This window comes from Salmo salar, chromosome 09, assembly GCF_965601325.2.
Source record: "Salmo salar chromosome 09, fSalSal1, whole genome shotgun sequence".
NCBI classification, from domain to species: domain Eukaryota; kingdom Metazoa; phylum Chordata; class Actinopteri; order Salmoniformes; family Salmonidae; genus Salmo; species Salmo salar.
Window position 1 is genome coordinate 74,309,487 of NC_138299.1, and position 27,558 is coordinate 74,337,044.

At 41.9% G+C, this 27,558-nt stretch overlaps 2 protein-coding genes and 1 long non-coding RNA gene across 6 annotated transcripts in view; 1 reads left to right on the forward strand and 2 right to left on the reverse strand.

The window, feature by feature from the left end:
* ugl (ureidoglycolate lyase) overlaps window positions 1–18,118 on the reverse strand; it is a 46,370-nt gene extending 28,252 nt beyond the window's left edge. For 3 of the 4 annotated variants that reach the window (XM_045723906.2, XM_045723905.2, XM_082955897.1), the window contains exons 1-14: window positions 17,780–18,118; window positions 14,413–14,574; window positions 13,903–14,034; window positions 13,436–13,569; window positions 12,377–12,423; window positions 12,138–12,251; window positions 11,918–11,993; window positions 11,654–11,768; window positions 10,948–11,078; window positions 10,676–10,783; window positions 10,388–10,581; window positions 9,227–9,305; window positions 8,109–8,184; window positions 805–917 (exon numbers count right to left, since the gene is read on the reverse strand). In XM_045723906.2, coding sequence (XP_045579862.1) covers window positions 805–917; window positions 8,109–8,184; window positions 9,227–9,305; window positions 10,388–10,581; window positions 10,676–10,783; window positions 10,948–11,078; window positions 11,654–11,768; window positions 11,918–11,993; window positions 12,138–12,251; window positions 12,377–12,423; window positions 13,436–13,569; window positions 13,903–14,034; window positions 14,413–14,574; window positions 17,780–17,864 — 1,566 coding nt within the window. In that variant the 5' untranslated portion in view covers window positions 17,865–18,118. The remainder of the gene's footprint in view (window positions 1–804; window positions 918–8,108; window positions 8,185–9,226; window positions 9,306–10,387; window positions 10,582–10,675; window positions 10,784–10,947; window positions 11,079–11,653; window positions 11,769–11,917; window positions 11,994–12,137; window positions 12,252–12,376; window positions 12,424–13,435; window positions 13,570–13,902; window positions 14,035–14,412; window positions 14,575–17,779) is intronic. The other variant, XM_045723907.2, reaches the window with a different exon arrangement.
* Window positions 4,614–17,392, forward strand: LOC145858032 (uncharacterized). Its single transcript, XR_014378795.1, has 3 exons — window positions 4,614–4,743; window positions 5,060–5,169; window positions 17,256–17,392. It is a non-coding gene; the product is annotated as an uncharacterized LOC145858032 (long non-coding RNA).
* A 6,314-nt stretch (window positions 18,119–24,432) lies between the features above and the next one.
* On the reverse strand, window positions 24,433–26,338 carry LOC106611802 (saxitoxin and tetrodotoxin-binding protein 1). Its single transcript, XM_014212388.3, has 6 exons — window positions 26,015–26,338; window positions 25,479–25,621; window positions 25,291–25,358; window positions 24,970–25,095; window positions 24,647–24,751; window positions 24,433–24,556 (listed from the first exon to the last, which is right to left on the reverse strand). Exons 1-6 carry the CDS (start codon window positions 26,156–26,158, stop codon window positions 24,519–24,521), a joined length of 624 nt encoding a protein of 207 aa, XP_014067863.1. The 5' UTR covers window positions 26,159–26,338; the 3' UTR covers window positions 24,433–24,518.
* Window positions 26,339–27,558: the final 1,220 nt, after the last annotated feature.

Sequence of the window (27,558 nt, forward strand, 5' to 3'; positions counted from 1 at the left end):
TGTACTTCCATTCAGTAGCAGGTGAGACGGTTAGAGAAACTGCATTGACTATCCATGTCCAATAGAGGTCGTTGTTGGTCCAGGTATGGAGTGTAACAGGCAGAGCGTGCCCTCAGGTTTCTCCTGTTTCTTCCTGTCATCAAAGTTTAATAAATATCTGACAGACAGGGACAAACATGAGCATTAACCAAACCTTAGCTGCTGTAATCCTACACAGAAACACACTCTCTAATGCCCCCCATAATCAGTCAAGAGTAATTAACACAATGCTTGGCATATATTGCTGTTTTCTCTTTCTGTAATACACATGATTTCCAGTGTTCTATTTGTAACACTCATTTGTGCAGGGGTTGATGGTCACCACACTTGTAACTGAATGTTAGGGATTGTTCTCATATCGTTTGATCGTGATTGACACCAGAGCTACTGAAGGTACCAAGACACACTCATGGTTATTGTAAATAAGTTCACAGAGTTCCCTCTAAGTTAAGAGAGGGAACTCTGTAGGAATGTGAATTAGGGCTCTGTTCAATAGAAATGTAAAGGTAATTTCCTATTGAGCTGAGTTTACTATGAATGCAGTCTTCCCTAACGCGGGAATGTTGCCTTTAAATTTCAATCACACCATTAATGCTGAACTTCTGCGATACGGACTAAAGAGAGCCCTTGTCATTCTCGTGAAACAAATCTTTCAGGACACAGCACCTACAAGCTGTTTGGACACACCTTTAAATCTAGAGAATCATTGACTAACTAATAAAACACTAAATTCCTGTCACTTCCTCATTCGCGCACACAGCTCACCTCACTGAGCAGAACCCACACGTTAGAGTCGCTGTGTACCAGCAGACGTAAAGCAGAGATGGGCTGCATCTGTGCGTCTATCTGTCCCTCAGCCATCCCATCCACAAAGGAACCTACAAACAAGACAAACATTCAATAACATATTAGTAACCTGAATGTAGCATTATTCTGAAAACCCCTGGCAGAATATACAGTCTATTATAACAGTAATCGACTCTATAACCAGTCATGTACAAAACATCCCACAGTGGGATATAACCTTTTAACAATTGGAGTTTCATATGAGACTATTGTCTATGAGGAAGTCTGTTGGTTATGTATGAATGGATTGGACTCTGACATCAATGGAAGGCTTCAAGGTGTGTCTGATCCTTTGTTCTCCTCTGCTGTGTTGGTACTGTAATTTCTCTCTCTCTCTCTCTCTCTCTCTCTCTCTTTCTCTCTCCCCTTCTCACTGGTTTCCACTAGTTACCACAGCCACAAAATTGTCTATATCATAAAAAGTCATATTTTTGGTCTTAATTTAAGGTTAGGGTTAGGCATATGGTTAGCGGTGTGGTTAAGTTTAATTCACATTTTAAGAAGATAAATTGAAGATATATGTGGGGTTTATGACTTTGTGGCAATTATTGACGACCCTTCTCACTTACAGCAGTGATCCACTATACGGCTAGCACGCTAGCTTCGCCCTCATGTCGGTGTTAGCAAGCAGGTTAGGTAGTGCTTGGTATCAACAGCCAATCCAGTAGGGGCTGGAAACTATATAGTGAGCTTTGATTGGTCAACAGCAATGCAACATCGCGGAGTACGCAACAAAAGTTCCACTTTCCTCAACTTTGGTCCCCACCTTGTTCACGCTCCATCGCCCATGTTTGCGTCATCCAACGGTCCCCGCCCACTTCGCCTCCCTTCATTGAAAACGAATGGGACTCCGTTGTTTCATCGCCCCCCAACGTGCTAGATGGATTTCTGCCATTAAGGGGAGCATTGACTTTACATTTCAATCCCGCTTTAAAAGCTCAATGCGGATTGAATAGGGCCCTTGTACCATATCAGTACTATACAACTTCAGTTTTTACAGGAAAAGGCGGAGTTGGGACATCAGGACACAGTAGCTTGTTTAAACATACCCTGGACACAAGATAGTACCAAGCAAGTGAAGGTTATTTTGATTGAGTGCATTTCGCAAGTGGCAAGTTTGCATCAACTTCACTAAAACCACTGCAAAGGTTTTCGCCTGCAAACTTTGGTTTCGAATCGCGTTGTTTAGGTATGTCTAAGTAGTGATATGTTGGGAGAGTTGTCTTTCTGAAGAGGATGTTATTATTATTTTTTTCTCCCTTTTTGAAGTCACCAAGAGAATCAGTCATTAATCCCAGTCCTACTGCTGTTGCCGCCCTAGGTCTAGTATTTCCAAGACTACTTCTCACTCTCGGTCTCCTTGTAACTCTATATCCGTCTCCCTTAGCTTTCCCTCCTTCTGGCTCTTCAACAATTGGGTCTTATATCAGGTGTGTACCAGCTAATTAATATAGAGTCGATGTCCACAACCCCTGTGTAAATGTAACTACCGGTAGTATAATAATAAAAATCCCTGTCATAATCCATCTGTTTAAACTGACAATCGGTCTTCTCACAAACGAATGTGACCCCCAACATCAAAAGGTGAGACTCATGAATACATACAGTGCCTTTAGAAAGTTTTCAGACCCCTTGACTTTTTCCACATTTTGTTACATTACAGCCTTATTCTAAAATTGATTAATAAATAAAAATAAAAATCCTTGTCAATCTACACACAATACCCCATCATGACAAAGCAAAAACAGGTTTTTAGAAATGTTTTCAAATGTATTAAAAATACCTAAGTATTCAGACCCTTTGCTACGAGACTCGAAATTGAGCTCAGGTGCATCCTGTTTCCATTGATCATCCTTGAGATGTTTCTACAACTTGATTGGAGTCCACCTGCGGTAAATTCAATTGTTTGGACCTGATTTGGAAAGGCACACACATGTCTATGTAAGGTCCCACAGTTGACAGTGCATGTCAGAGCAAAAACCAAGCCATGAGGTTGAAGGAATTGTGCGTGACAGGATTGTGTCGGGGGACAGATCTGGAGAAGGGTACCAAAACAATTCTGGAGCATTGAAGGTCTTCAAGAACACAGTGGCCTCCATCATTCTTAAATGGAAGAAGTTTGGAACCACCAAGACTCTTCCTAGAGCTGCCCCCCCAGCCAAACTGAGCAATCAGGGGAGAAGGGCCTCGGTCCGGGAGGTGACCAAGAACCCGATGGTCACTCTGACAGAGCTCTAGAGTTCCTCTGTGGAGATGGGAGAACCACCATCTCTGCAGCACTCCACCAATCAGGCCTTTATGGTAGAGTGGCCAGACGGAAGCCACTCAGTAAAAGCCACATGACAGCCCGCTTGGAGTTTGCCAAAAGGCATCTAAAGGACTGAGAAACAAGATTCTCTGGTTGGATGAAACCAAGATTGAACTCTTTGGCCTGAATGCCAAGCGTCACGTATGGAGGAAACCTGGCACCATTTTTGTCATTATAGGGTATTGTGTGTAGCTTGGTGAGGGGGGGAAAAACAATTTCATACATTTTAGAATAAGGCTGTGACGTAACAAGTCAAGGGGTCTGAATACTTACCCAATGCACTGTATATGGTCAGTGTTTTACTCTATGACCCCCACAAGCTTCACAGGCTTTGTCTGTGTCAACTTCTGTCTGTAGCGTCCTAAAAGGTTGGCCTACAAACTAATATGATCTCGCCATCGAAATCTGAGATTCTCACAAACATGTACATGTCAGTTGTTTTGCTCTACGACGCCGACAAGCCTCACAAGACGGAAGGTAACCCGATAGCAGTTTAAAAAAAGTGAATGATAGTACATATGGAAGTACTCTAGTGCCCAAAAAAAGGGGTTAAATATGGGTCAATTTCGGGGGGGATAATATCCTGGGCTTTCTCAGATCTCTTAGATATAGGCCAGACACTTCAATATAGGCCAGACACTTATATATATATATATATATATATATATATATATTACACACTACCATTAAAGTTTGGGGTCACTTAGAAATGTCCTTGTTTTTGAAAGAAAAGCAACATTTTTGTTCATTAAAATAACAGCAAATTGATCAAAAATACAGTGTCAACATTGTTAATGTTGTAAATGACTATTGTAGCTGGAAACGGCTGAAACATCACTCCTGTGTTCCAATGGCACATTGTGTTAGCTAATCCAAGTTTATAATTTTAAAAGGCTAATTGATCATTAGAAAACCCTTTTGCAATTATGTTAGCACAGCTGAAAACTGTTGTTCTGATAAAAGAAGCAATAAAACTGGCCTTCTTTAAACTAGTTGAGTATCATGAGCATCAGCATTTCTGGGTTCCATTACAGGCTCAAAATGGCCAGAAACAAAGTACTCGTCAGTCTATTCTTGTTCTGAGAAATGAAGGCTATTCCATGCGAGAAATTGCCAAGAAATGGAAGATCTCGTAAAACGCTGTGTACTACTCCCTTCACAGAACAGCGCAAACTGGCTCTAACCAGAATAGAAAGTGGAGTGGGAAGCCCCGGTGCACAACTGAGCAAGAGGACAAGTACATTATAGTGTCTACTTTGAGAAACAGACGCCTTACAAGTCCTCAACTAGCAGCAAAGAAAAAGCCATATCTCTGGCCAGTGTCTGTTCTTTTGCCCATCTTAATCTTTTATTTTTATTGGCCAGTCTGAGATATGTTTTTTTCTTTGCTACTCTGCCTAGAAGGCCAGCATCCCGGAGTCGCCTCTTCGCTGTTGACGTTGACACTGGTGTTTTGCGGTCATATTAGTTTGTAGGTCAAACTGTTAGGACGCTACAGACAGATGTTGACATATTGGCAATACCGACTTCAAACGAGGCCCGTGAGGCTTGTGAGTAAAACACTGAACATATAAAAATCTGCCGTTTCCAGCTAGAATAATTTACAATATTAACAATGTCTACACTGTATTTCTGATCAATTTGATGTTATTTTAAATGGACAAAAAAAAAGATTTTCATTCAAAAACAAGGACATTTAATCAAATAGCTAAATTAAAGAGATGTATTCAATCCACTAATACTAAACATGTACATTTAAACATCTCTATTTTTAGGATTTTGATCTTGAATATAGTTTATTAGAGGTATGAGTAGCACTATCTTGAATTGCCATAGTAATGACTGATGCCAATGCATCATTGGCAGGGTTGAGCAAATTGTGAGTTTTGCCTTGGGGACTGAAAGTGAATGCTGCCAACAGGAGTTGCCTTGCCTCCACTGGACCTGAAAGGTTTCTCACAACTTTGACAGCTAAGGTAAGAAACTGTATACAATTTGTTTTGATGTTGGTAATTATAATATTTAAATTTTAGAGTATTTATTCCGATTGATAAGATGAGTCCTGTAAAATTAACTTCTGATAACAAGCCGAGTAGACAGTCAGCTAGCTGCCTAGCCTACATAATTTATCACTTCCCTTGTTTTGTCTTTTTAATGTTTTCTTTGATAGCTGTACATAAAATGCTCATATGGACAATTTGAATTACATTTGTCATTAGGCATTATTCAGAGTTAAATGAACTGGCTAGTGATTTGCCAGCCAGAGAGGTCTGCTGCAGGATTGCTATTTTACCAGTAAAATCTCATTAGGTGTCGGTTTATCTGTGATATGTCATACGATTCCAAAAAATAGTAGCTAAGCCTGCTGGCTGTTGAATACAGTAAGTCATGTAGCCTAAGCCTGAAGCCTAACCCTAAATGAAAATAGCTACAGTTGAAGTCGTAAGTTTACATACACCTTAGCCAAATACATTTAAACTCAGTTTTTCAAGTTTCCTGACATTTAATCCTAGTAAAAATTCCCTGTCTTAGGTCAGTTTGGATCACCACTTCATTTAAAGAATGTGAAATGCCAGAATAATAGTAGAGAGAATGATTTATTTCAGCTTTTATTTCTTTCATCACATTCCCAGTGGGTCAGAAGTTTACATACACTCAATTAGTATTTGGTAGCATTGCCTTTAAATTGTTTAACTTGGGTCAAACATTTCGGGTAGCCTTCCACAAGCTTCCCACAATAGGTTGGGTGAATTTTGGCCCATTCCTCCTGACAGAGCTGGTGTAACTGAGTCAGGTTTGTAGGCCACCTTGCTCGCAAGCGCTTTTTCAGTTCTGCCCACAAATTTCTATAGGTTGAGGTCAGGGCTTTGTGATGGCCACTCCAATACCTTGACTTTGTTGTCCTTAAGCCATTTTGCCACAACTTTGGAAGTATGCTTGGGGTCAATGTCCATTTGGAAGACCCATTTGCGACCAAGTTTTAACTTCCTGACTGATGTCTTGAGATGTTGCTTCAATATATCCACATAATTTTCATTCCTCGTGATGTCATCTATTTTGTGAAGTGCACCAGTCCCTCCTGCAGCAAAGCACCCGCACAACATGATGCTGCCACCCCCGTGCTTCATGGTTGGGATGGTGTTCTTCAGCTTGCAAGCCTCCCCCTTTTTCCTCCAAACATAACAATGGTCATTATGGCCAAACAGTTCTATTTCTGTTTCATCAGACCAGAGGACATTTCGACCAAAAGTATGATCTTTGTCCCCATGTGCATTTGCAAACCGTAGTCTGGCTTTTTTATGGCGGTTTTGGAGCAGTGGCTTCCTCCTTGCTGAGTGGCATTTCAGGTTATGTCGATATAAGACTCGTTTGACTGCGGATATAGATACGTTTGTACCTATTTCCTCCATCATCTTCACAAGGTGCTTTGCTGTTGTTCTGGGATTGATTTGCACTTTTCGCCTCAAAGCACATTCATCTCTAGGAGACAGAACGCATCTCCTTCCTGAGCGCTATGATGGCTGCGTGGTCCCATGGTGTTTATACTTGCGTACTATTGTTTGTACAGATGAACTATGTACCTTCAGGCGTTTGGACATTTTTGTGACTTTGCTACTTACAGGCATACATTAGCATATTATTTCAGTTATGGACTATCAAATATGAAACGGTTACCTTTTTTTGAATGTATTATTGTTATGTACTATTAGCGCTATGTACCTCTCTCATTCTTTCTCCTCACCTGCCATCCCCTCTTCTACCTATCCCTTACCTCTCCCTCGTCTCTCTCGCTCTCTCCATAAATCTTATTATTTCAGTTATGGACTAAGTGAACTTCAATGTACTGGAAGACTACTCTATAATATGCTTTAATATTATCATATTTATTTTATTCCAGTTGAATTTGGAAAACAATATCCCTGAGATTGTTGTATAATGTTTTGGTTATGATAGCGATGCAATTTGCACCTTGTTTTCAGGTTTGAATGAGACAATGTATTCCCCTAACCGTATTCTTTTAATAAAGTTGTTTTATTGATAATATATTACTTGTGTATGTCTTTCCTTATCATATGTAAGAATAAATGCAATTTGTAATATGTTTCGGTGAATATATGTGTTTAATATGCTATCCAGATAAGTGTCTGATCACAGAAGATCCATAGAATTCTAGAAAAATACCACTGTTCACTAAAACAGCTGTATCTCAATCACAGTAAAAGGTATTACTATTCCAATTTTCAACCCTTATAAAATAAGGCTCAATATGCTCTAAATCTTTCTCGTTCTTCATTAGGAAGATGTGTAAATGACAGATGTTTCTTGATTGATGTGGTGCTATTGTATATCATATCATTTGAAAGGGCTATTTCTCAGCTTTCAAAATTTGTATCATGTTTTTGACACCAGCAAAGTATGTTCATTAATGTACACAGAGGTTATGGTCTCAGTAAATTCAGGCCTTCAAAAACTCAACTATCGATGATGCAATAATGCCAATATAGCGATTTACAGTTACAATTAGCTGGATTTCTAAAGCCTAGTGTTTCCATTCTCCTTTGAGGTGATTTATGATTCGGCAAAGCTTAGTCATTCCTTATCTCTCTATTTGCACCTCAATCACAGAAGGCATTATGAGGGTCAAAGGTACAGTTATACAGACAACCAACCCCCACCACATAGACACTACCAGGGTAGAGTCCGATAGCTATTCTAGTTATTGTATTTCTATGATTCCGAATAATCCAGATACAGAACAACACCTTGATGGAGGTGTGCCTGCTCGTCTTACCCTGACAAGTGTTTGTGTCTATAAGGCCAGAGATGACAGAGAAACCACTAGCAATAAAAGGAGATCAGAGTTTTTCCCGACCACATCACCTGACCAGGAATAAGAATATTAAAAGTCATGTACCAATCACTATGAAGCCTCCGTAAGATCCTTCGTATTGAGGAGACTGGCCACCCACCAGTCTGTCTCTCACCGAGCTCTGGAGAGGAAAAATACATGTTAAACTGTGTTACAATGGACCTATGTCTTCACTGTCTCAGATCGCATTCAGCAAACCTGTATAACGCAAAATCTATGTCCACATTCATTGCACTATGACGATGGTTCTGCTCCACAGAACTATACAAATAGAGCTATATTTGAATAGTTCTACGAAACACAACCATAAGATAACTGAAGTTCTATGGAGTACAGTCATTCAAATTAGTATAATTTAAAATAGCCACACAACCACGATATGATCAGAAGTCTATGGAACACTTCCGCTATAACACTAGAACTAGAATGGGAATGTTTAAGATACATAACGTTCAAATTCATTTAAGAGTAATTAACACAATGCTTAGCATATTTATATGATTTCCCATCTGCAATACACACGATTTCCAGTGTTCTATTTGTGAGACTCACAAGTCACCAGACTAGTTACGGAATGTTGGGGATTGTGCTCATATCGTTTGATAGTGATTGACGTTAGAGCTACCGAAGGTACCAAGACACACTGACGATTATATTGATGACATTATGAACACTGTGTGATTCTTTCATTTTTTACTTTGTATAAGACTGTAGCGGAGTATGGACAGGAGTGAAAGTATCATATTTTGTGTTGATTTATCTCAAACACACACACACACACACACACACACACACACACACACACACACACACACACACACACACACACACACACACACACACACACACACACACACACACACACACACACACACACACACACACACACACACACACACACACACACACACACACACAGGCCAGCAGCGTGTTAGCAGATAGCATGTGGTGGTTGGTGTTTCCTGTTATCTTGTTACTTAGTCCCCAGGACCTGACACCTGAGAGTCACATCAGTCTCTTAGACCAGCTCCATGACACTGCAGTCACCAGAGATCTCACTCACTCACTCACTCACTCACTCACTCACTCACTCACTCACTCACTCACTCACTCACTCACTCACTCACTCACTCTGCAGTTAGTATGACTTCCATGGCACTCACATCACTAGGGAGCACCTCCACGGTGGTGTTATAAAACTTGTCTCCGTTGATCTCAATGTTTCCACTGCGAAACAGGTACCTTGAGAGACAAGATTGGATCATAGGAGTCATTACCTACTGTAGAATTGCAACAGTTGGGCTGACTGGTCAAAATAGAATATACCTCTGTCATATATCCCTCTCATGCCATAAATGACCACGATCAACAAGTGTCAACTCACTCAATACCTAGAATGTATTTGCTCATAACTCGTAATTGCCTTTAACTCCATTCTAGTTGCTTTGAGACGTTCCCTGTGTGTCTAATGATAGTGTAGGATTAAATCAAATAACATTTTATTGATCGCATACACATATTTAGCAGATGTTATTGCGGGTGTAGCAAACTGCTTGCATCAGGGCATTTCAAACAGGACCTATTGGAGTCCATTGTGAGAGGGAGTGTGACAAGTGGAAGACAAAGTCCTGTTCCACAACCTTTATACAGGCAAGCACACAGATGGAACTGGAGTCAGCGTCGGGAAGGCCATTTTTTAAATGTGACCTGTGGTTGAAGTTCAAATAAAAGTGTGTGTGTGTGTGTGTGTGTGTGTGTGTGTGTGTGTGTGTGTGTGTGTGTGTGTGTGTGTGTGTGTGTGTGTGTGTGTGTGTGTGTGTGTGTGTGTGTGTGTGTGTGAGAGAGATGAAACAGCTAGCTTACTAGTCTTTAGTTGATTTGAATTTGTTCTGCTGCAGACAGTTGAACTACACGTGCCCCTATCCTGTCCCTGACCGTGACACGACACATGCTAGCAACTCCAAAGTCATTTATCGTATTCATTTCCAAAGCAGTTTGTTACATTTAAAGCTACAATAGAGAAACAAGTCTGAAAATAAAAAAGTTATTAATGAAAGAAAATACCACCAATCTTTAAGGGTTCTTTTTTCACAAGAGGACAAAGGGCTACCGATATCTGTTCACGAGCCTGGTGTTCACGTTCACGTGCCTGGTGTTCACGTTCCCGTGCCTGGTGTTCACGTTCACGTGCCTGGTGTTCACGTTCACGTGCCTGGTGTTCACGTTCCCGTGCCTGGTGTTCACGTTCCCGTGCCTGGTGTTCACGTTCACATGCCTGGTGTAGGCTACTGTGTGGGTGTGTGCGTGTGTGTGTGTCCACTGACCCGGTGACAGTGCGTGGCTGCGCGAAGCTGAGCAGGATGAAGTCTTCAGCGGTAGGGGTCAGGCCCCAGAAGAAGTCCTGGCCCTCATAGGCCCTCTCCAGAGTGTGCTGCTGGTAGTGCTTCAGACTACTGCTCAGCTCTGCAGGAGGGTTACTGTGGGCAGCAAACAGTGGCACCTTCCCAAAGTCCTTATCCTGCTCAAACACAATGGAGAGAGAGAGACATTTTAATTATAACTGCCACTAACTGAGTTTATCTTGCACAAACACACCAGAGAGATAATCTTACTTTCAGTTTCTGTACTTTCCCAGGCAGAGAGGAGTGAAGGCCTACATGTTGAAACAGAGAGGGTTTATATCTCGGCTTTAGCAGGCCCTTCTGCAGGTTGCAGTCTTTCTGGACAGGACAAAACAAGATGAAAAGCCCATCAACTCTCCATCAAATAAAGGAATTGTTCACTCACAAACTCAGGTTTGTCAGACGCGTGGACTCTACATTAGATCATCGTTTGCATTTCATTCTCTTGAACAGAATACTTTATTTTGCTGAGCACTACTCACCTCATCTTTTTCTGGGTTGCAAGCCTTCACCCACAGAATGTGGTCCAACAGCCAATCAATGGGCTTGTCTTTGTGGAACATCAGAAAGAACTCTGCTATCATTGGTAGATCACGGGCTCGGAACATCTTGCCTGATGCAGACACAAGCACACACACAAACCCACAAATTAAAATAAAATGACTTTATGACAAGGAAGAAGAGTCATGAGTATATTGTACATACCAGTGGAGGCTGATGAGGGGAGGATGGCTCATAATAATGGCTGGAATGGAGTAAATGGAATGGTATCAAACATATGGTTTCCAGTGACTCCATTCCAGCCATTATTATGAGCCATCCTCCCCCCAGCAGCCTCCACTGGTACATATCCACACCTGTGAGTGTGTTTTCTCAGTAAATAACCTCATGAACTGAAGGTAATAAATAAATTGCATGTGTTCACCTGCTTTCGTTTCCACAGTTGTCCTACAGTAGAAACAAGTGTTTATCTAAAAACGATCAACTACGACCTCCTTTTCCAGACAGACACACACACACACACACACACACACACACACACACACACACACACACACACACACACACACACACACACACACACACACACACACACACACACACACACACACACACACACACACACACACACACACACACACACACACACACACACACACACACACACACACACACACACAGACTCACCGATGAAGCCGAGCTGAGAGAACTCCAGGAACATCCAGTCATCCGAGGCCAGTGATCTGACGTATGTTTTCATGGCCTGAGAGTAACCAGGCTTAGCCACGATGTCATCTTCCAACTGACAACACATATTCTTTCAATGAGGATGTGTTCATAAAAATATGATTTCAATTCACTTTCTAAATTCACATTTAAATGCAACAACTCACATACAGTTACACAGACAGACTGACTGACCAATCAGAGAAGTTGAACTCTGACCCCCACCTGTACATAATAGGTTCCCTTCTCATGTGCGTAGAGCATCAGGTAGCTGTAGTCCAAGTTCTGCTTGGTGCGCCATCTGAAAACAACCACAATACAAACCACTTACTTCAGGTATACATGATGTGTTAGACTTTTTTATTTTCATGATTTTAAGACCACACATCTGTATGTGTTGGGTTGGGTTGTGTTGTGTTTGGTTGTGCATGCGTCCGTTTCTCACTTGACTCTATCCTTGGAGTCTCCAAAGGTTTCCCTGAGTCTGCGGAAGTTGGGGTAGAAGTACTGAGAAGGGGACACTACCTCCAACAGGCCTGAGTGCACATCCTTAGGAAAACTACAGCCACACACAACAGGCAAACACAGGTAAACTACAAAACACATTGAAGAAACAGACTAACAACAAACAAAAAAACAGCCAAAACAGTCCAACTAATATCCAAAACAACCAAAACGTCTCACTTATGCGTTATGAGTTCTGCTACGGTGTTGACGTATTCTGCATCCATCTGAAATAAAGAGACAGAGAGAAGGGGAAATTCATGAGAAGCGGAAATTCATGAGAAGGGGAAATCCAGTGAAAGTGTAAACATGAGGTCATATTACTAAGAGTGGTGTGTTCGTGTGCAATAGAATCAGTATAGATGAAACATGAGAGCTACAATATACTGAAGGTATCTTGTGTCTTGACTCCTGTGTGTGCTCATACCCTCAGACACACAACCACTACACAAAGTTACCATCAATTGGGCAAACCTTTGAGTTGGAAAGCAAATATGCTAAGCAGTTGCAGGGTAGTTGTTACGCGAGTGATCACAGTTAAACATTAGGAGATGAAACGGCTTTAGGTCTTGAAATGAAGAACAGGAAATTCCTGTTACGCGCGCGTCAGTTTCTGTAGTTTAAGTCTAGTGTTAAAGCATACACACCTCAGGTTCTGAAAGGCACGGTCACACATTCAATAGGTTAAGCAGGTCTTTAGATGGAATCTAATCACTTTCTTTTTCTCATCCTAATCCCTCTATTTTCTGCTTTAATAATAATAGGTCGGTTTGACCCTAGGGAGAGACCTGGCCAAAGTCTGGGGCCCCAACCTCAAGCCACATTTATTTCATTTTTATTTTAATTCAACCTTTATTTAACTAGGCAAGTCAGTTAAGAACAAATTCTTATTTACAATGATGGCGTTCATCAGCCAAACCCTAACCTGGATGACGCTGGGCCATTTGTGAACCGCCTTATGGGACTCCCAATCACAGCCGGTTGTGATACAGCCTGGAATCAAACCAGGGTCTGTAGTGACGCTTCTAGCACCGAATTGCAGTGGCTTAGACCGCTGCGCCACTCGGAAGCACACATTACCCCATCTACAAAGTCACTGCCTCTTATGCTTAACATCTAGAAAGACACTTCTAAATGACCTGATGGGGCCCCAATCGTTATTGACTTTAAGTGAGGTTTGATTGGAAAAGACTATCACGTGTGTCCATGTGCCTCTATCAGGGTATGTGAGCAAGTTACCTCTGCAACAAAGACGATGATGACGGTGTCTTCTCGTTCAGAAGGTGAAAGGTCATAGAGGAGGGAGTTCAGGGTGCTAACCAAGTAGCTCTGCTTCTGACGCTTCACTGTAGGGATCCCCAATACCAGGGACACTGACGCACACGCACACACACAGGGAGGGAAGGAAGGAAAGAACACAGTAAATAGCCTTATCTGCTGCATATTTCATATTTCCAGAGCTATTGATAACACAGGTGACGTTCTGGTGAAGGAGGAATAAAGTCCACACAGATCAGGGAGGGTGAAGTGGGTGGATAGAGGTTACAGGGTGAAATCCACACCAGGTTGTGTAGCCTCTCACTTTAACACAACCCCTCCTGTTTGTCAAAGAGGACATGTTAACGCAGACACATTTTTACATGTAATACATTTTTACACACACACACACACACACAGGGATTAAGACAGAAGGATGTGTCTTTCACCTCCAGTCCGGCCCTGTCCCAGGACAATGTTAGGATTCAGACTGTCTGCGTGGTCCCGTAGGTGGGGCAGGTAGAGGTAGGCATTGGTCAGTCTGGAGGAAAGCAGACCGAGTCTTCTCTTTATCAGTCCTTCTACACTCCACACCACCAGTAACCAAACCAAACACACAACGAACGGTCAGACATAAAAAACACTTCATCCTTTTTTATTACAGCAGTACTTTAACAGAGTGCGGAGAGAGGTCATTTGATTAGTGTTGTTGGCAATGTTTAAAAGGCTTATCTTGGCTTCATAAAAGTAAACAAACTTGGGAGGAGAGAGAGATGCAAATAAGGAAAGAGAAAGAAAGAAAGAAAGAAAGAAAGAAAGAAAGAAAGAGAAAGAAAGAAAGAAAGAAAGAAAGAAAGAAAGAAAGAAAGAGAAGAAAGAAGAAGAAAGAAAGGAAGAAAGAAAGAAAATCACCTATGATCTAAATGTATACTGATGATAACTTGGCTCTGTCACCTCACCTGTGATATTAGTGGAGGAGTTGTTGTTTGGTGTGGTGAGGTTCCTCAGGCTGGTCAGCAGACTGCTGAGCTCCCTGTACACCAGCTCCCCCCTGGACTCTGCAGCCAGCAGACGATCATACAGCTGGATCATCTTAGGGTCGTAGGGGGGTTCACCCTTGTCTACACACACACACACGGACCCACACATACAGTTGCATGACAGAAAGAGTCGGGAGGAGAGATAGAAACATTTAGAGAGTGGATAACAGTTACAAGTCTATGTTTAATGCATGGATTTGAAAAAACTTCCGTGACATCAAATTTTCTGAAGTATTGAGTAGTTGGGTGCAGGATAACAAAAGGTATAGCTCAGCAAACTGCATGTACAGTAGAATAACCACACACACAAACACACACACGCTTACTCCTCCCCCCAAAATTAATTAAGATAATCCACCCATAGTCCCATTCCACTTCTGGGATTTCCATGACAACCCCATTCATACTACATAGTTCCTCAAAGGACACTCCTGGTGTTTTAGTTGCCGGGTTAAACGCCTAAAGCAGGAAAGGGGCAAGTGGAATGGTGTGTACATTTCCCAGAAAACAAGGAATTCACACTTTAGTAGTCTTTAGGTCATTGAAGTATTACATCATGTAAAACTGGTACCATGGTATAAAGTCACCATTACTTTTACTCTGTGTGCATGTGTGTGAGAGATAGAGGGGAGAGAGAGATGGAGAGAGAGAGAGAGAGAGAGAGAGAGAGAGAGAGAGAGAGAGAGAGAGAGAGAGAGAGAGAGAGAAGAAAGAGAGGAGCTAGAATCAAATTGACGTTTGTTGCACCTGGTGTACATTTCTGATTGTAAGAACAGGTTGAGTGATCTGGGGTTGCAGAATCATGGAAATAGGCCTACCTCCAGATTGGAACCATTGGAAGGTATATACAGTTGAAGTCAGAAGTTTACATACACTTAGGTTGGAGTCATTAAAACTAGTTTTTCAACCACTCCACAAATTTCTTGTTAACAAACTATAGTTTTGGCAAGTCGGTTAGGACATCTACTTTGTGCATGACACAAGTCATTTTTCCAACAATTGTTTACAGACAGATTATTTCACTTATAATTCACTGTATCACAATTCCAGTGGGTCAGAAGTTCACATAAACTAAGTTGACTGTGCCTTTAAACAGCTTGGAAAATTCCAGAACATTATGGCATGGCTTTAGAAGCTTCTGATAGGCTAATTGACATCATTTGAGTCAATTGGAGATGTACCTGTGGATGTATTTCAAGGCCTACCTTCAAACTCTGTGCCTCTTTGATTGACATCATGGGAAAATCAGAAGAAATCAGTGAAAACCTCAGAAAAAGAATTGTACACCTCCACAAGTCTGGTTCATTCTTGGGAGCAATTTCCAAACGCCTGAAGGTAGCACATTCATCTGTACAAACAATAAGTATAAACACCATGGGACCACGCAACTGTCATACCGCTCAGGAAGAAGATGCGTTCTGTCTCCTAGAGATGAATGTACTTTGGTGCGAAAAGTGCAAATCAATCCCAGAACAACAGCAAAGGACATTTATCGTACTTTTTGGAGAAATGTCCTCTGGTCTGATGAAACAAAAATAGAACTGTTGGCCATAATGACCATCGTTATGTTTTGGAGGAAAAAGGGGGATGCTTGCAAGCCGAAGAACACCATCCCAACCATGAAGCACGGGGGTGGCAGCATCATGTTGTGGGGGTGCTTTGCTGCAGGAGGGACTGGTGTACTTTACAAAATAGATGGCATCACGAGGAATGAAAATTATGTGGATATTTTGAAGCAACATCTCAAGACATCAGTCAGGAAGTTAAAACTTGGTCGCAAATGGGTCTTCCAAATGGACAATGACCCCAAGCATACTTCCAAAATGGCTTAAGGACAACAAAGTGAAGGTATTGGAGTGGCCATCACAAAGCCCTGACCTCAACCTATAGAACATTTGTGGGCAGAACTGAAAAAGTGTGTGCGAGCAAGGAGGCCTACACACCTGACTCAGTTACACCAGTTCTGTCAGGAGGAATGGGCCAAAATTCACCCAATTTATTGAGGGAACTTGTGGAAGGCTACCTGAAACGTTTGACACAATTTAAACAATTTAAAGGCAATGCTACCAAATGCTAATTGAGTGTATGTAAACTTCTGACCCACTGGGAATGTGATGAAAGAAATAAAAGCTGAAATAAATCATTCTCTCTACTATTATTCTGACATTTCACATTCTGAAAATGAAGTGGTGATCCAAACTGACCTAAGACAGGGAATTTTTACTAGGATTAAATGTCAGGAATTGTGAAAAATTGAGTTTAAATGTATTTGGCTAAGGTGTATTTAAACTTCCGACTTCAACTGTAGGTATACAATTCAACATATCAATCAATATATCAAATATACTGAACAAAAATATAAACGCAACATGTAAAGTGTTGGTTCCATGTTTCATGAGCTGATATAAAAGATCCCAGAAATGTTCCATATGCACAAAAAGCTTATTTCTCTCAAATGCTGTGCACAGATTTGTTTACATTCCTGTTAGTGAGCATTTCTCCTTTGCCAAGATAATCCATCCGCCTGTCAGGTGTGGCATATCAAGAAGCTGATTAAACAGCATGATCACTACACAGGTGCACCTTGTGCTGGGGACAATAAAAGACCACTCTAAAATATGCAGTGTTGTCACACAACACAATGCCACATATGTGACAAATTTTGAGGGAGCATGCAATTGGCATGCTGACTGCAGGAATGTCTGTCCACCAGAGATGTTGCCAGATAATTTAATGTTAATTTCTCTACCATGTTGTTTTAGAGAGTTTGGCAGTACATCCAATTGGCCTCACAACAGAAGACCACGTGTAACCACGCCAGCCCAGGACCTCTACATCTGGCTTCTTCACCTGTGGGATCGTCTGAGCTCAGTTACCCTGACAGCTGATGAAGCAGGAGGTCTTCTGTCTGTAATAAAGCCCGTTTTGGGGGGAAAAACATATTCTGATTGGCTGGGCCTGGCTCCTCAGTGGGTGGGCCTATGCACTCCCAGGCCCACCCATGGCTGCGCCCCTGCCCAGTCATGTTAAATCCATACATTAGAGCCTAATGAATTTATTTCAATTGACTGATTTCCTTATATGAACTGTAACTCAGTAAACTCGTTGAAACTGTTGCATGTTTCGTTTATATTTTTGTTCTGTATATTTATCTTTAAATATTACCATTCGAAAACAATAGAAAACTGATACAGCAGTTCTGCACAAGCGTTTCACCTTTTGAAAGTTTGTAGCCTAATTTAAAGTTTGTAGCCTAATAACTAGTGTTACACGTGCGACATTTTACCATTTCCATTATAAGCGGTGAACCAGGTTAGAGAGAGAAAAACAGAAGCCAGAAGACATCCAAATTTGACATGGGTGAGCCTCATCTCATCTCTGAAACTGTCAATAGAAATATTCCGTCTGATTTTTTGGGGGGTCTATGACGAAAACAGCGCTGCCGTTGCGTTCAAATGAACCCACAGGTGATAATCCACTCAGGTTATTCTCGCGTTTGCTCCTGTCATGACAATGTGCAGCCCCAGGTTAGTCGTCAGAAAGTCCGTGCCTAGACAGTGTGCACTGATGAAAGCCTGAAAGTCACTCCCTTATCTCTTCGTATAGTTTGACATACAACGACAACCCCTGGCTAGACTACTAACTAAGGACGTGTGACATTTTCCTGGAAAGGTGATGACACTGCACCTCTTTCAGTTGTGTTCTCAACCCCATCTGCTGGGCATATTTGGAACTGCCGGATTTTTATTCCAGAGTGGTTCGTTTTTCTACAGAAGTCCTATCGAGAATAACCAACACTTTGAAATGTCAATAGAGGGATTGGTTGTTTAGCAACAAAACTGACGCAACTATGGGGCAAAACAGACAGGGTTGGCTTAGGTTGTTGACAATATGTAAACTATAATTTGTCTCCAAATGTTTATTGAAAACAGAAATACATTTGCACAATGAGCACTTGTTGTCTCTCAAATACATTGTTACAGCCAGCTCTAACCAGCTAGCGAGCATCTTCTTGGACATCTTCAACCTGTCCATGTCCCAGGCTGTAGTCCCCACCTGCTTCAAGGAGACTACCATCATCCCAGTGCCCAAGAAAAACAAGGTGACGTGCCCAAATGGCTACCGCCCATCACACTCACCCCGGTCATCATTAAGTGTTTCCAGATGCTGGTCATTGCCCAAATCAAGGCCAGACAAACTCCAATTTTCCACCGCTCCAGCATATCCACAGAAGATGCCATTTCCATCACTATTCACAAAGCCATAACACATCTGGACAAGAGAAACACCTATGTGAGCATGCTGTTCATTGACTATAGTTCAGCATTCAACGCTATTGTTCCTTCCAAGCTCAGAGCCCTGGGTCTGGACACCAGCCTCTGCAACTGGATTCTGGACGTCCAGACGGGCCGACCACAGGCTTTGAGGATTGGCAACAACACCTCCTCCACACTGACTCTTAACACAGAGGCCCCCCAGGGGTGTATTCTCAGCTCTCTGCTGTACTCCCTGTTCACCCATGACCATGTGGCTTTGCACGACACTAACTCCATCATCAAGTTTGTGGACGACACCCGGGTTGTAAGCCTGATAACCAACAACGACGAGTCAGCCAATAGGGAGGAGGAAAGTGAACTGGCATTGTGGTGCCAAGACAGCTACCAAGATCTAAGTGACGGCCAGTGTCCTGGCTAGTCTAGCAGTGATGCTACAGCCTCTGGAACCCATGTCTACAGTGTTAGCATACTGTAGATATGAATCTCTCCTACTGCCCTTTGACACACCCTCTCTCTCTCATTCCCCGCTGTCATCCTCTCTCAGTATGTATTCAATCAAATCAGAAAATATCAATTCCCACTCCTTAAAAAAAGTATAGGCCTGAAACCCACCGTATTGAATTTGTCGGCAGGGTGTGGTTTGACCAGTTTACCACAGTCCTCCTCAGTCGGTGGCTCAGTGCCGCGGTTACCGCGGTTACCCTGCTCACTGCCAGCAGAGCCAGGAGAGCCACTCCTTAGTAGTACACAACACACATGGTGGAAACTGGAACCTTATCGGAGCCACAGAACCACTCTCTAATTTAGCTACAGCCTGTGGTTTGACTTTGTCCTGAGTGTGTCCCAGGGTTTACCATTGCACCCTAGTTCTTATTTATTGCACTACTTTTGACCAGGACTCTCTGATCAAAAGTAGCGCACTTACATTGCCTTGGGAAAGTATTCACATGCCTTGACTTTTTCCACATTTTGTTAGTGTCACGTCCTGACCAGTAAAGGGGTCTTTTGTCATTGTAGTATGGTCAGGGCATGGCAGGGGGGGGTGTGTTTTGTGTTTTGGAGTTTTTTGTCTAGGGGATTTTGGTTCTAGTTTTCATTTTCTATGTTCCGTTTTCCAGGTTTGGCCGAATGTGGTTTCCAATCAGAGGCAGGTGTCTTTCGTTGTCTCTGATTGGAAGCCATACTTAGGCAGCCTGTTTTCCTTTGGGTTTTGTGGGTGGTTGTTTTTCGTATAGTGCTTGTGTCCTTACGGAACTGTTGTTTGGCGTTAGTTTATATTTTGTTTAAGTGTTCTCTTATAATAAATAAAGAAGATGAGCATGATACCCGCTGCGCCTTGTTCTAGCTTTTACGACGCACCTGACAGTTAGGTTACAGCCTTATTCTAAAATTGATTAAATTGTTTTTTTTCTCAATAATCAACACACAATACCCCATAATGGCAAAGCAAAAACAGAGACTTGTCCCAAAGCCACTCCTGCGTTGTCTTGGCTGTGTGCTTAGGGTCGTTGTCCTTTTGGACGGTAAACCTTCACCCCAGTTTGAGGTCCTGAACGCTCTGGAGCTGGTCTTCATCAAGGATCTCTCTGTACTTTGCTCAATTCATCTTTGCCTCGATCCTAACTAGTCTCTCAGTCACTGCCTCTGAAAAACATTCCCACAGCATGATGCTGCCACCACCATGCTTCACCGTAGGGATGGTGCCAGGTTTCCTCCCAATGTGATGCTTGGCATTCAGGCCAAATAGTTCAATTTTGGTTTTATCAGACCAGAGAATCTTGTTTCTCAAGGTCTGAGAGTCTTTTGGTGCCTTTTTTGGCAAACTCCAAGCGGGCTGTCATGTGCCTTTTACTGAGGAGTGGCTTCCGTCTGGTTACTCTACCATAAAGGCCTGATTGGTGGAGTGCTGCAGAGATGGTTGTCCTTCTGGAAGTTTCTCCCATCTCCACAGAGGAACTCTATAGAGCTCTGTCAGAGTGACCATCGGGTTCTCGGTCACCTCCCTGACCAAGGCCCTTCTCCCCCGATTGCTGAGTTTGGGCTGCCAGCCAGCTCTAGGAAGAGTCAAGGTGGTTCCAAACTTCTTCCATTTAAGAATGATGGAGGCCACTGTGTTCTTGGGGACCTTCAAATGCTGCAGATATATTTTGGTACCCTTCCCCAGATCTGTGCCTCCTGTCTCTACGGACAATTCCTTTGACTTCATGTCTTGGTTTTTGTTCTGACATGCACTGTCAACTGTGGGACCTTATGTAGAAAGGTGTGTGCCTTTCCAAATCATGTCCAATCAATTTAATTTACCACAGGTGGACTCCAAGTTGTAGAAACATCTCAAGGATGATCAATGGAAACAGGATGCACATGAGCTCAATTTTGAGTCTCATAGCAAAGGGTCTGAATATTTATGTAAATAAGGTATTTCTGTTTTTTTTATTTTAATAAATGTGCAAACATTTCTAAAAACTAGTTTTTACTTTGTCATTGTGGGATGGATTTTTTTTATTTAATCCATTTTAGAATAAGGCTGTAACGTAACAAAATGTGGAAAAAGGTACAGCCAGGGACACACTTCAACAGTCAGACATCATTTACAAACAAAGCATTTGTGTTTAGTGAGTCTGCCAGATCAGAGGCAGTGGGGATGACCAGGGATGTTCTCTTGATAATTGCGTGAATTAGACCATTTTCTTGTCCTGCTAAGCATTTACAATGTAACGAGTACTTTTGGGTGTCAGGGCAAATGTAAGGAGTACAAAGTACATTATTTTCTTTAAGAATATAGTGGAGTAAAAGTAAAAGTAGTAAACAATATAAATAGTAAAGTACAGATACCCCCAAAAACTACTTAAGTAGTACTTTAAAGTAGTTTTACTTAAATACTTTACACCACCGGTAATAGGAAATAGGTACCATTGCCATTTCAGGAAGTCCTGGGTCTGAGGCTACAACCATAGGAACTGAACTCACAAGGACAGTGTTCTTGAAGCTCTAGGATTAAATAAACATGAAATATCTCAATCATCATCAAAGCTACTTTGCTGTGTGTTTGGTTTTGGTTGTATGTCATAGTACAAGAGGAGGCTGGTTTATAGGTGCTATAGCAGGGTGGGCTCATTGTAATGGCTGGAATAGAATAAATAGAACAGAATCAAACATGTGGTTTCCATATGTTTGATGTATTTGATGCGTTCCATTTATTCCATTCCAGCCATTACAATGAGCCCGTCCTCCTATAGCTCCTGCCACCAGCCTCCTCGGATGCACATACATTTATCTTTGGACTTGGTCTTAATGTAAATCCAATATTCTTGTGAACAACCTACTGTTTGTCTGTCCTCTCCGTCTGTCTGTCCTCTCTGTCTGTCAGTCAGTCACTTCCTTATCTCTTCATAACATAGGGTGACATATGACGACAACCCCTGGCTAGTCTACAACTCGGGACATCTGACATTTCCCAGGAAAGGTGATGATTGACATTTGAGTTGAGCAGTTGGAAACCAGCTCATCGCTCTGGCGCTCCACTTCCTTTCCAGCGCTCCACTTCCTTTCCAACAGCTCGCTAAAAACCGCTCTTCGCTCAAAGGAAAAAAAATGGTGCTCCAAATTAGCTTTATTCATTAAAATCACAATTTAACCAACGCGCATCTATTTTTGTGACTACCTGGACCTACCATTTGGTATTGAAGTATTGAAACCAAACCATATGATTTTAATTAAAAGTATTTTAATAAACAACAGGAAAAGATGACTGTAAGAAGCGTTTATAATTTCAAATGTTGTATCAAACAGCATGTAAACACTCTAAGTAGGCCAGGAGCCAGACAGGTACCCTAAGAAGGAACGAAAATGAAATATTTAGGCTATATTATTTATATTATTTCAAGGCTATATCCAGTGGTGTAAAGAACTTAAGTAAAAATACTTGAAACTACTACTTAAGTCGTTTTTAGGGTATCTGTACTTTACTATTAATATTTTTGACAACTTTTACTTTTACTTCACTACATTCCTAAAGAAAATTATGTACTTTTTACTCCATACATTTTTACTGACACCCAAAAGTACTCGTTACATTCTGAATGTTTAGCATGACATGAAAATGGTCTAATTCACACCGTTATCAAGAGAACATCCCTGGTCACCCTTACTGCCTCTGATCTGGCGGACTCACTAAACACATGCATCGTTTGTAAATTATGTCTGAGTGTTGGAGCGTGCACCTGGCTATCCGTAAATAAATAAAAAGTAAATTATGCTGTCTGGTTTGCTTAATATAAGGAGTTTTAAACTAGTTATACTTTTACTTTTGATGCTTAAGTATATATTCGCAATTACATCTACTTTTGATACTTTAGTATATTTTAAAACAAACACTTTTACTTGAGTCATTTTATATTAAGTTTAACAATTGGGTACTTTTTCCACTACTGGCTATAGCCTACAAAGAAATACATTGTGAAGCATTTGCAAGTGCAAGACACTAGGCTGGCAGGGACATTATGCGCTCAGCATTTAAACACTATTTAGATGTATTAAATCATTATAGTCTATAAATTGCACATATAGACTGTGACTTACTTAGAATGAAATACAAATGAAACTAAAAATGCCTTATTAGGCTCCATCTACAGTGCCAGGAGAGCATGGCAGCAGCGGAGAGTACCCTCTCAGCGCTTGCAGAGCCACTGGCGATGCTAAACACCCTTATGCCACTCTTGCCAGGCCGGGCAGGGATGTGTAGTTGTTTTTTAAAATGTTTTTCTGTAGGTAGGAAAATTAACCCAATCAAAACGGAAAGTTTCTTGAAAGAGATTATATGCCAGGCCTATTGGGCGAAAGTCAATGGTGGCCTATTGTATAGATAATAGAACGAAAATGAACGAAACTTTTAAGAGATCTGATTTTTAGTTTACAAATACTTTGCTACAATGACAGACTTAGCTACCCGTATTGTTCCTTTCTGTTAGCATGTGCAGTTAGTAAGTACACCATCATGCTTTCGGGATACCTGCCTTTTCAGATTCCACAATGAATATTTAGTTGTGGACACTTACATGACCTCAGTCCCTCTCTTGCTCTTGCTCCTCCTCATCTTGGTAAGTCACCTTGATTTTTGACCTGTGTGTTTTATAATTTCTTTATGAAAATATTTAGCATACTAGATGACAGTAGCTAAAGCAAGGGGCTATAGCAGTACACAAGTATACTACAAATGCATGCTGGGGCGGGCATGCCCTGAGCTCATGAAGTGAGCGCTACTGGAGCGAAATTGGAGCTGGCGAGAAGGCCAGCTCGCTCCACGCTCCAGTCAAATTGGACACGCTCCTCTGCTCACCTACTCTGCTGTGTTTTGAAACCCACCTGATGGGCATTTTTGTAACTGCGTGTTTTTTTTTTTTATTCCAGTGTGGTTCCTTTTTCAACACAATTTATTTGATATTTAATATAGCGAGGTACTACAGACAAAAACATAGAATTGTCAATAGGTTATGAATGAAAGATGGTAAGAAACACAGGCTTAATACAAACAGGCTGATTCTCTGCTAGATCTTGTGTCAAATGAGTGACAGGCAGTTATACCAATGTTTGAGGCAGAGTGAGTGAGACACAATCCATAACAGCGCAGATTTCACCATTAATTGTAAAAAAAAGAAGAGCAAAATATTTCAGTCAGTTTTATTTCTCTCCTAACAATATCTCCTGTGAACATGATTATAGCTCCAGTTTTCCATATTCCAGCTCTTAGTTTTATTTAGTCTCACTCTTCTTTGTCTCGGGGCAAAACTCTGCAGAGAGAAGACATTGAAGGAAAGAAAGATTTAGATTTGGGTCACAATGTCAATGTTGCGACGTTATTTCATCTGTAGACATTGTACCTGCAACGCCATCATAGATGAACTGTGCAGGCTGTGGGAACTTGAGGCACTCGGCCTGTTTTCTGATTGGCTCCAGCTCTGATTCGTGCAGTTTGCCAGTCTTTCCTGGAAAAGGGAAAATAAAATGGCTTTTTAAACACAGCAATCGGGTAAATTCGGACAAAGGTAGACACCCACAAACACCCCAGTCCCACTTTACCCACACAATCACCTACTCAAAAGTACACACACACACACACACACACACACACACACACACACACACACACACACACACACACACACACACACACACACACACACACACACACACACACACCTACCAAAGATATAGAAAGATCGGACCATTCGGATGGGCACTCCTGCTACTGTAATGGTGTTACTGAAGTGCATGACGAGACAGTCAGGGCAGGCTTGCAGGAAGTGTGCCTTGGAAATTCCATTATCCTCTATATGTAAAAAAAAAAAGCACAAACAGTAACTCTCAGCATTATTTCTATTTGATAATCTTCCATTAGCATAGGATGAATTGAAGCAGCCAGTTCACGTCTGGTCTGGGATAGCTACATATTTAGCTACAGTACAGTATTTCAGCTCTCACACACCACTAACACTCGAAAGGGAAAGGTACGGATTTGACTTACTTAACCGCTGTATGGTGTTCTCTACAATGGACATATTCATTATGGAGTAATTAACACAGGTGTCGTCACTGGAAGATAAGAGGATATGTCCTATTAGATTCAGAGATTGCCTCATATCTCATAACTGTCAGTGGTCCAGATGTGTTCATCAAACCTATGACAACGCAGTAGAGTAAGGAGCCACTCACATCATGTTTCCCTGTTTGAAAAGCACACTCTTGTCGCTTGATGTTGCTCGTAGTTCCACCTTGGAGCTTTTTCCCATTTTCAGTTTTTCGGCATAACCTTCATCATCTGAAAACGCCTCGATGAGAATCCATTCACCAAAGACCTGTAGGGAAACATACATTACACTGGCATTCACTTTTTCAGTTGAGAACTTGCTACATAGACATCGCATATTATAAGCCTGATATAAACACATAAAGGCTCATAGATGTTTATAATAACTAATACAGCATCATACCTGCCAGCTTTAAGTAAAGTGACTATATACAATGTGCAAGATCAAAGTGATGGCAAGAGTCATGGGTAGTCTAGTGGGAGTGCTACAGCCTCTGGCATCCATGTCTACAGTGTCAGCATAGATATGAATCTCTCCTACTGCCCTTTGACACACCCTCTCTCTCTCATTCCCCGCTGTCATCCTCTCTCAGTATGTATTCAATCAAATCAGAAAATATCAATTCCCACTCCTTAAAAAAAGTATAGGCCTGAAACCCACCGTGTTGAACTTGTCGGCAGGGAGTGGTTTGACCAGTTTACCACAGTCCTCCTCAGTCGGTGGCTCAGTCGTCGGTGCCGCGGTTACCCTGCTCACTGCCAGCAGAGCCAGGAGAGCCACTCCGTAGTAGTACACAACACACATGGTAGAAACTGGAACCTTATCGGAGCCACAGAACCACTCTCTAATATAGCTACAGCCTGTGGTTTGACTTTGTCCTGAGTGTGTTCCAGGGTGATCCGGTTTGCGTCCGAAATGGCACTCTATTCCCTATATAGAGCACTACCTTTGACCAGGGTAGTACCGTTAAAGGGGAATAACGGCACATTTCTAAACCGTGTCTATGTTCCTAAACCCCTCTGACTTGTTGTTGGACTGTCTGTCAAAGTGCGCACCTCTTACGCAGGGAGAGCGAGCTACAGTATGTCACAGGGTTACGAGGTCCCCCACATATAGAATTTTGTGGAATAATGCAAATGTACGAAAGATATAAACATTGACACAGCAAAAACACCCCATTGTGAGACATAGGTAATACATTTTATGTGATAAATTTGGTCGCGGTTTCACAGTTTTACCTTTTCTGAGATCTCTGCTTGTAGAGGAAACATCAGCCAGCTCATGCAACAACACACACGAGGAGGCTCCTCATAAACACAACACACCGGCAGGTTTCAAACTAGTCTACCTCAGACTTTAGCGCATCACCCAACACAACACACAACTTTCACTATTGTCAGACGCATCATCAGACCTCCGTAGTAGCCTATTTCATGTCTCTCTTTCAATGCTCTGGAAACCAAGCAGAACATGCTGTGCTCTAATGATGGCATCGTAGCCACACGAATACACTAGAATATAATTGTCGATCTGATCGGAAAAACTGTGCTCATGTAACCGATGTGAAATGGCTAGTTAGTTAGCGGTGGTGCGCGCTAATAGCGTTTCAATCAGTGACGTCACTCGCTCTGAGACCTGAAGTGGTTGTTACCCCTGCACTGCAAGGGCCGCGGCTTTTGTGGCGCGATGGGTAACGATGCTTCGTTGGTGTCAGTTGTTGATGTGTGCAAGGGTCACTGGTTCGAACCCAGGTTGGGGCGAAGAGATGGACGGAACCTACACTGTCACACTCACAACCTTAATCTCCTAAATGATGTCACTGGTGTATTTTGTTTGAATTTTCGATAATATTGCGCATTAGGCTAAGGTTTTCACCTGGCGCGAGTCCACCTAGGCTCGAGTTCGATGCGCGAAGCAACACACATAACGAGCTCGAGAACTGTATAGTGAAGCAAAGTTTCACCCATATTTTATAAGAAATTATCAACTCGGTGGTTCGAGCCCTGAATGCTGATTGGCTGACAGCCGTGGTATATGAGATCGTATACCACGGGTATGACAAAACATTTATTTTTACTGTTCTAATTACGTTGGAATACCAGTCGCTTGTGTCATCCTTAGCCGTGGTATATTGGCCATATAACACACCTCCTCGGGCCTTATTGCTTAATTATAAACTGGGTGGTTCGAGCCCTGAATTCTGA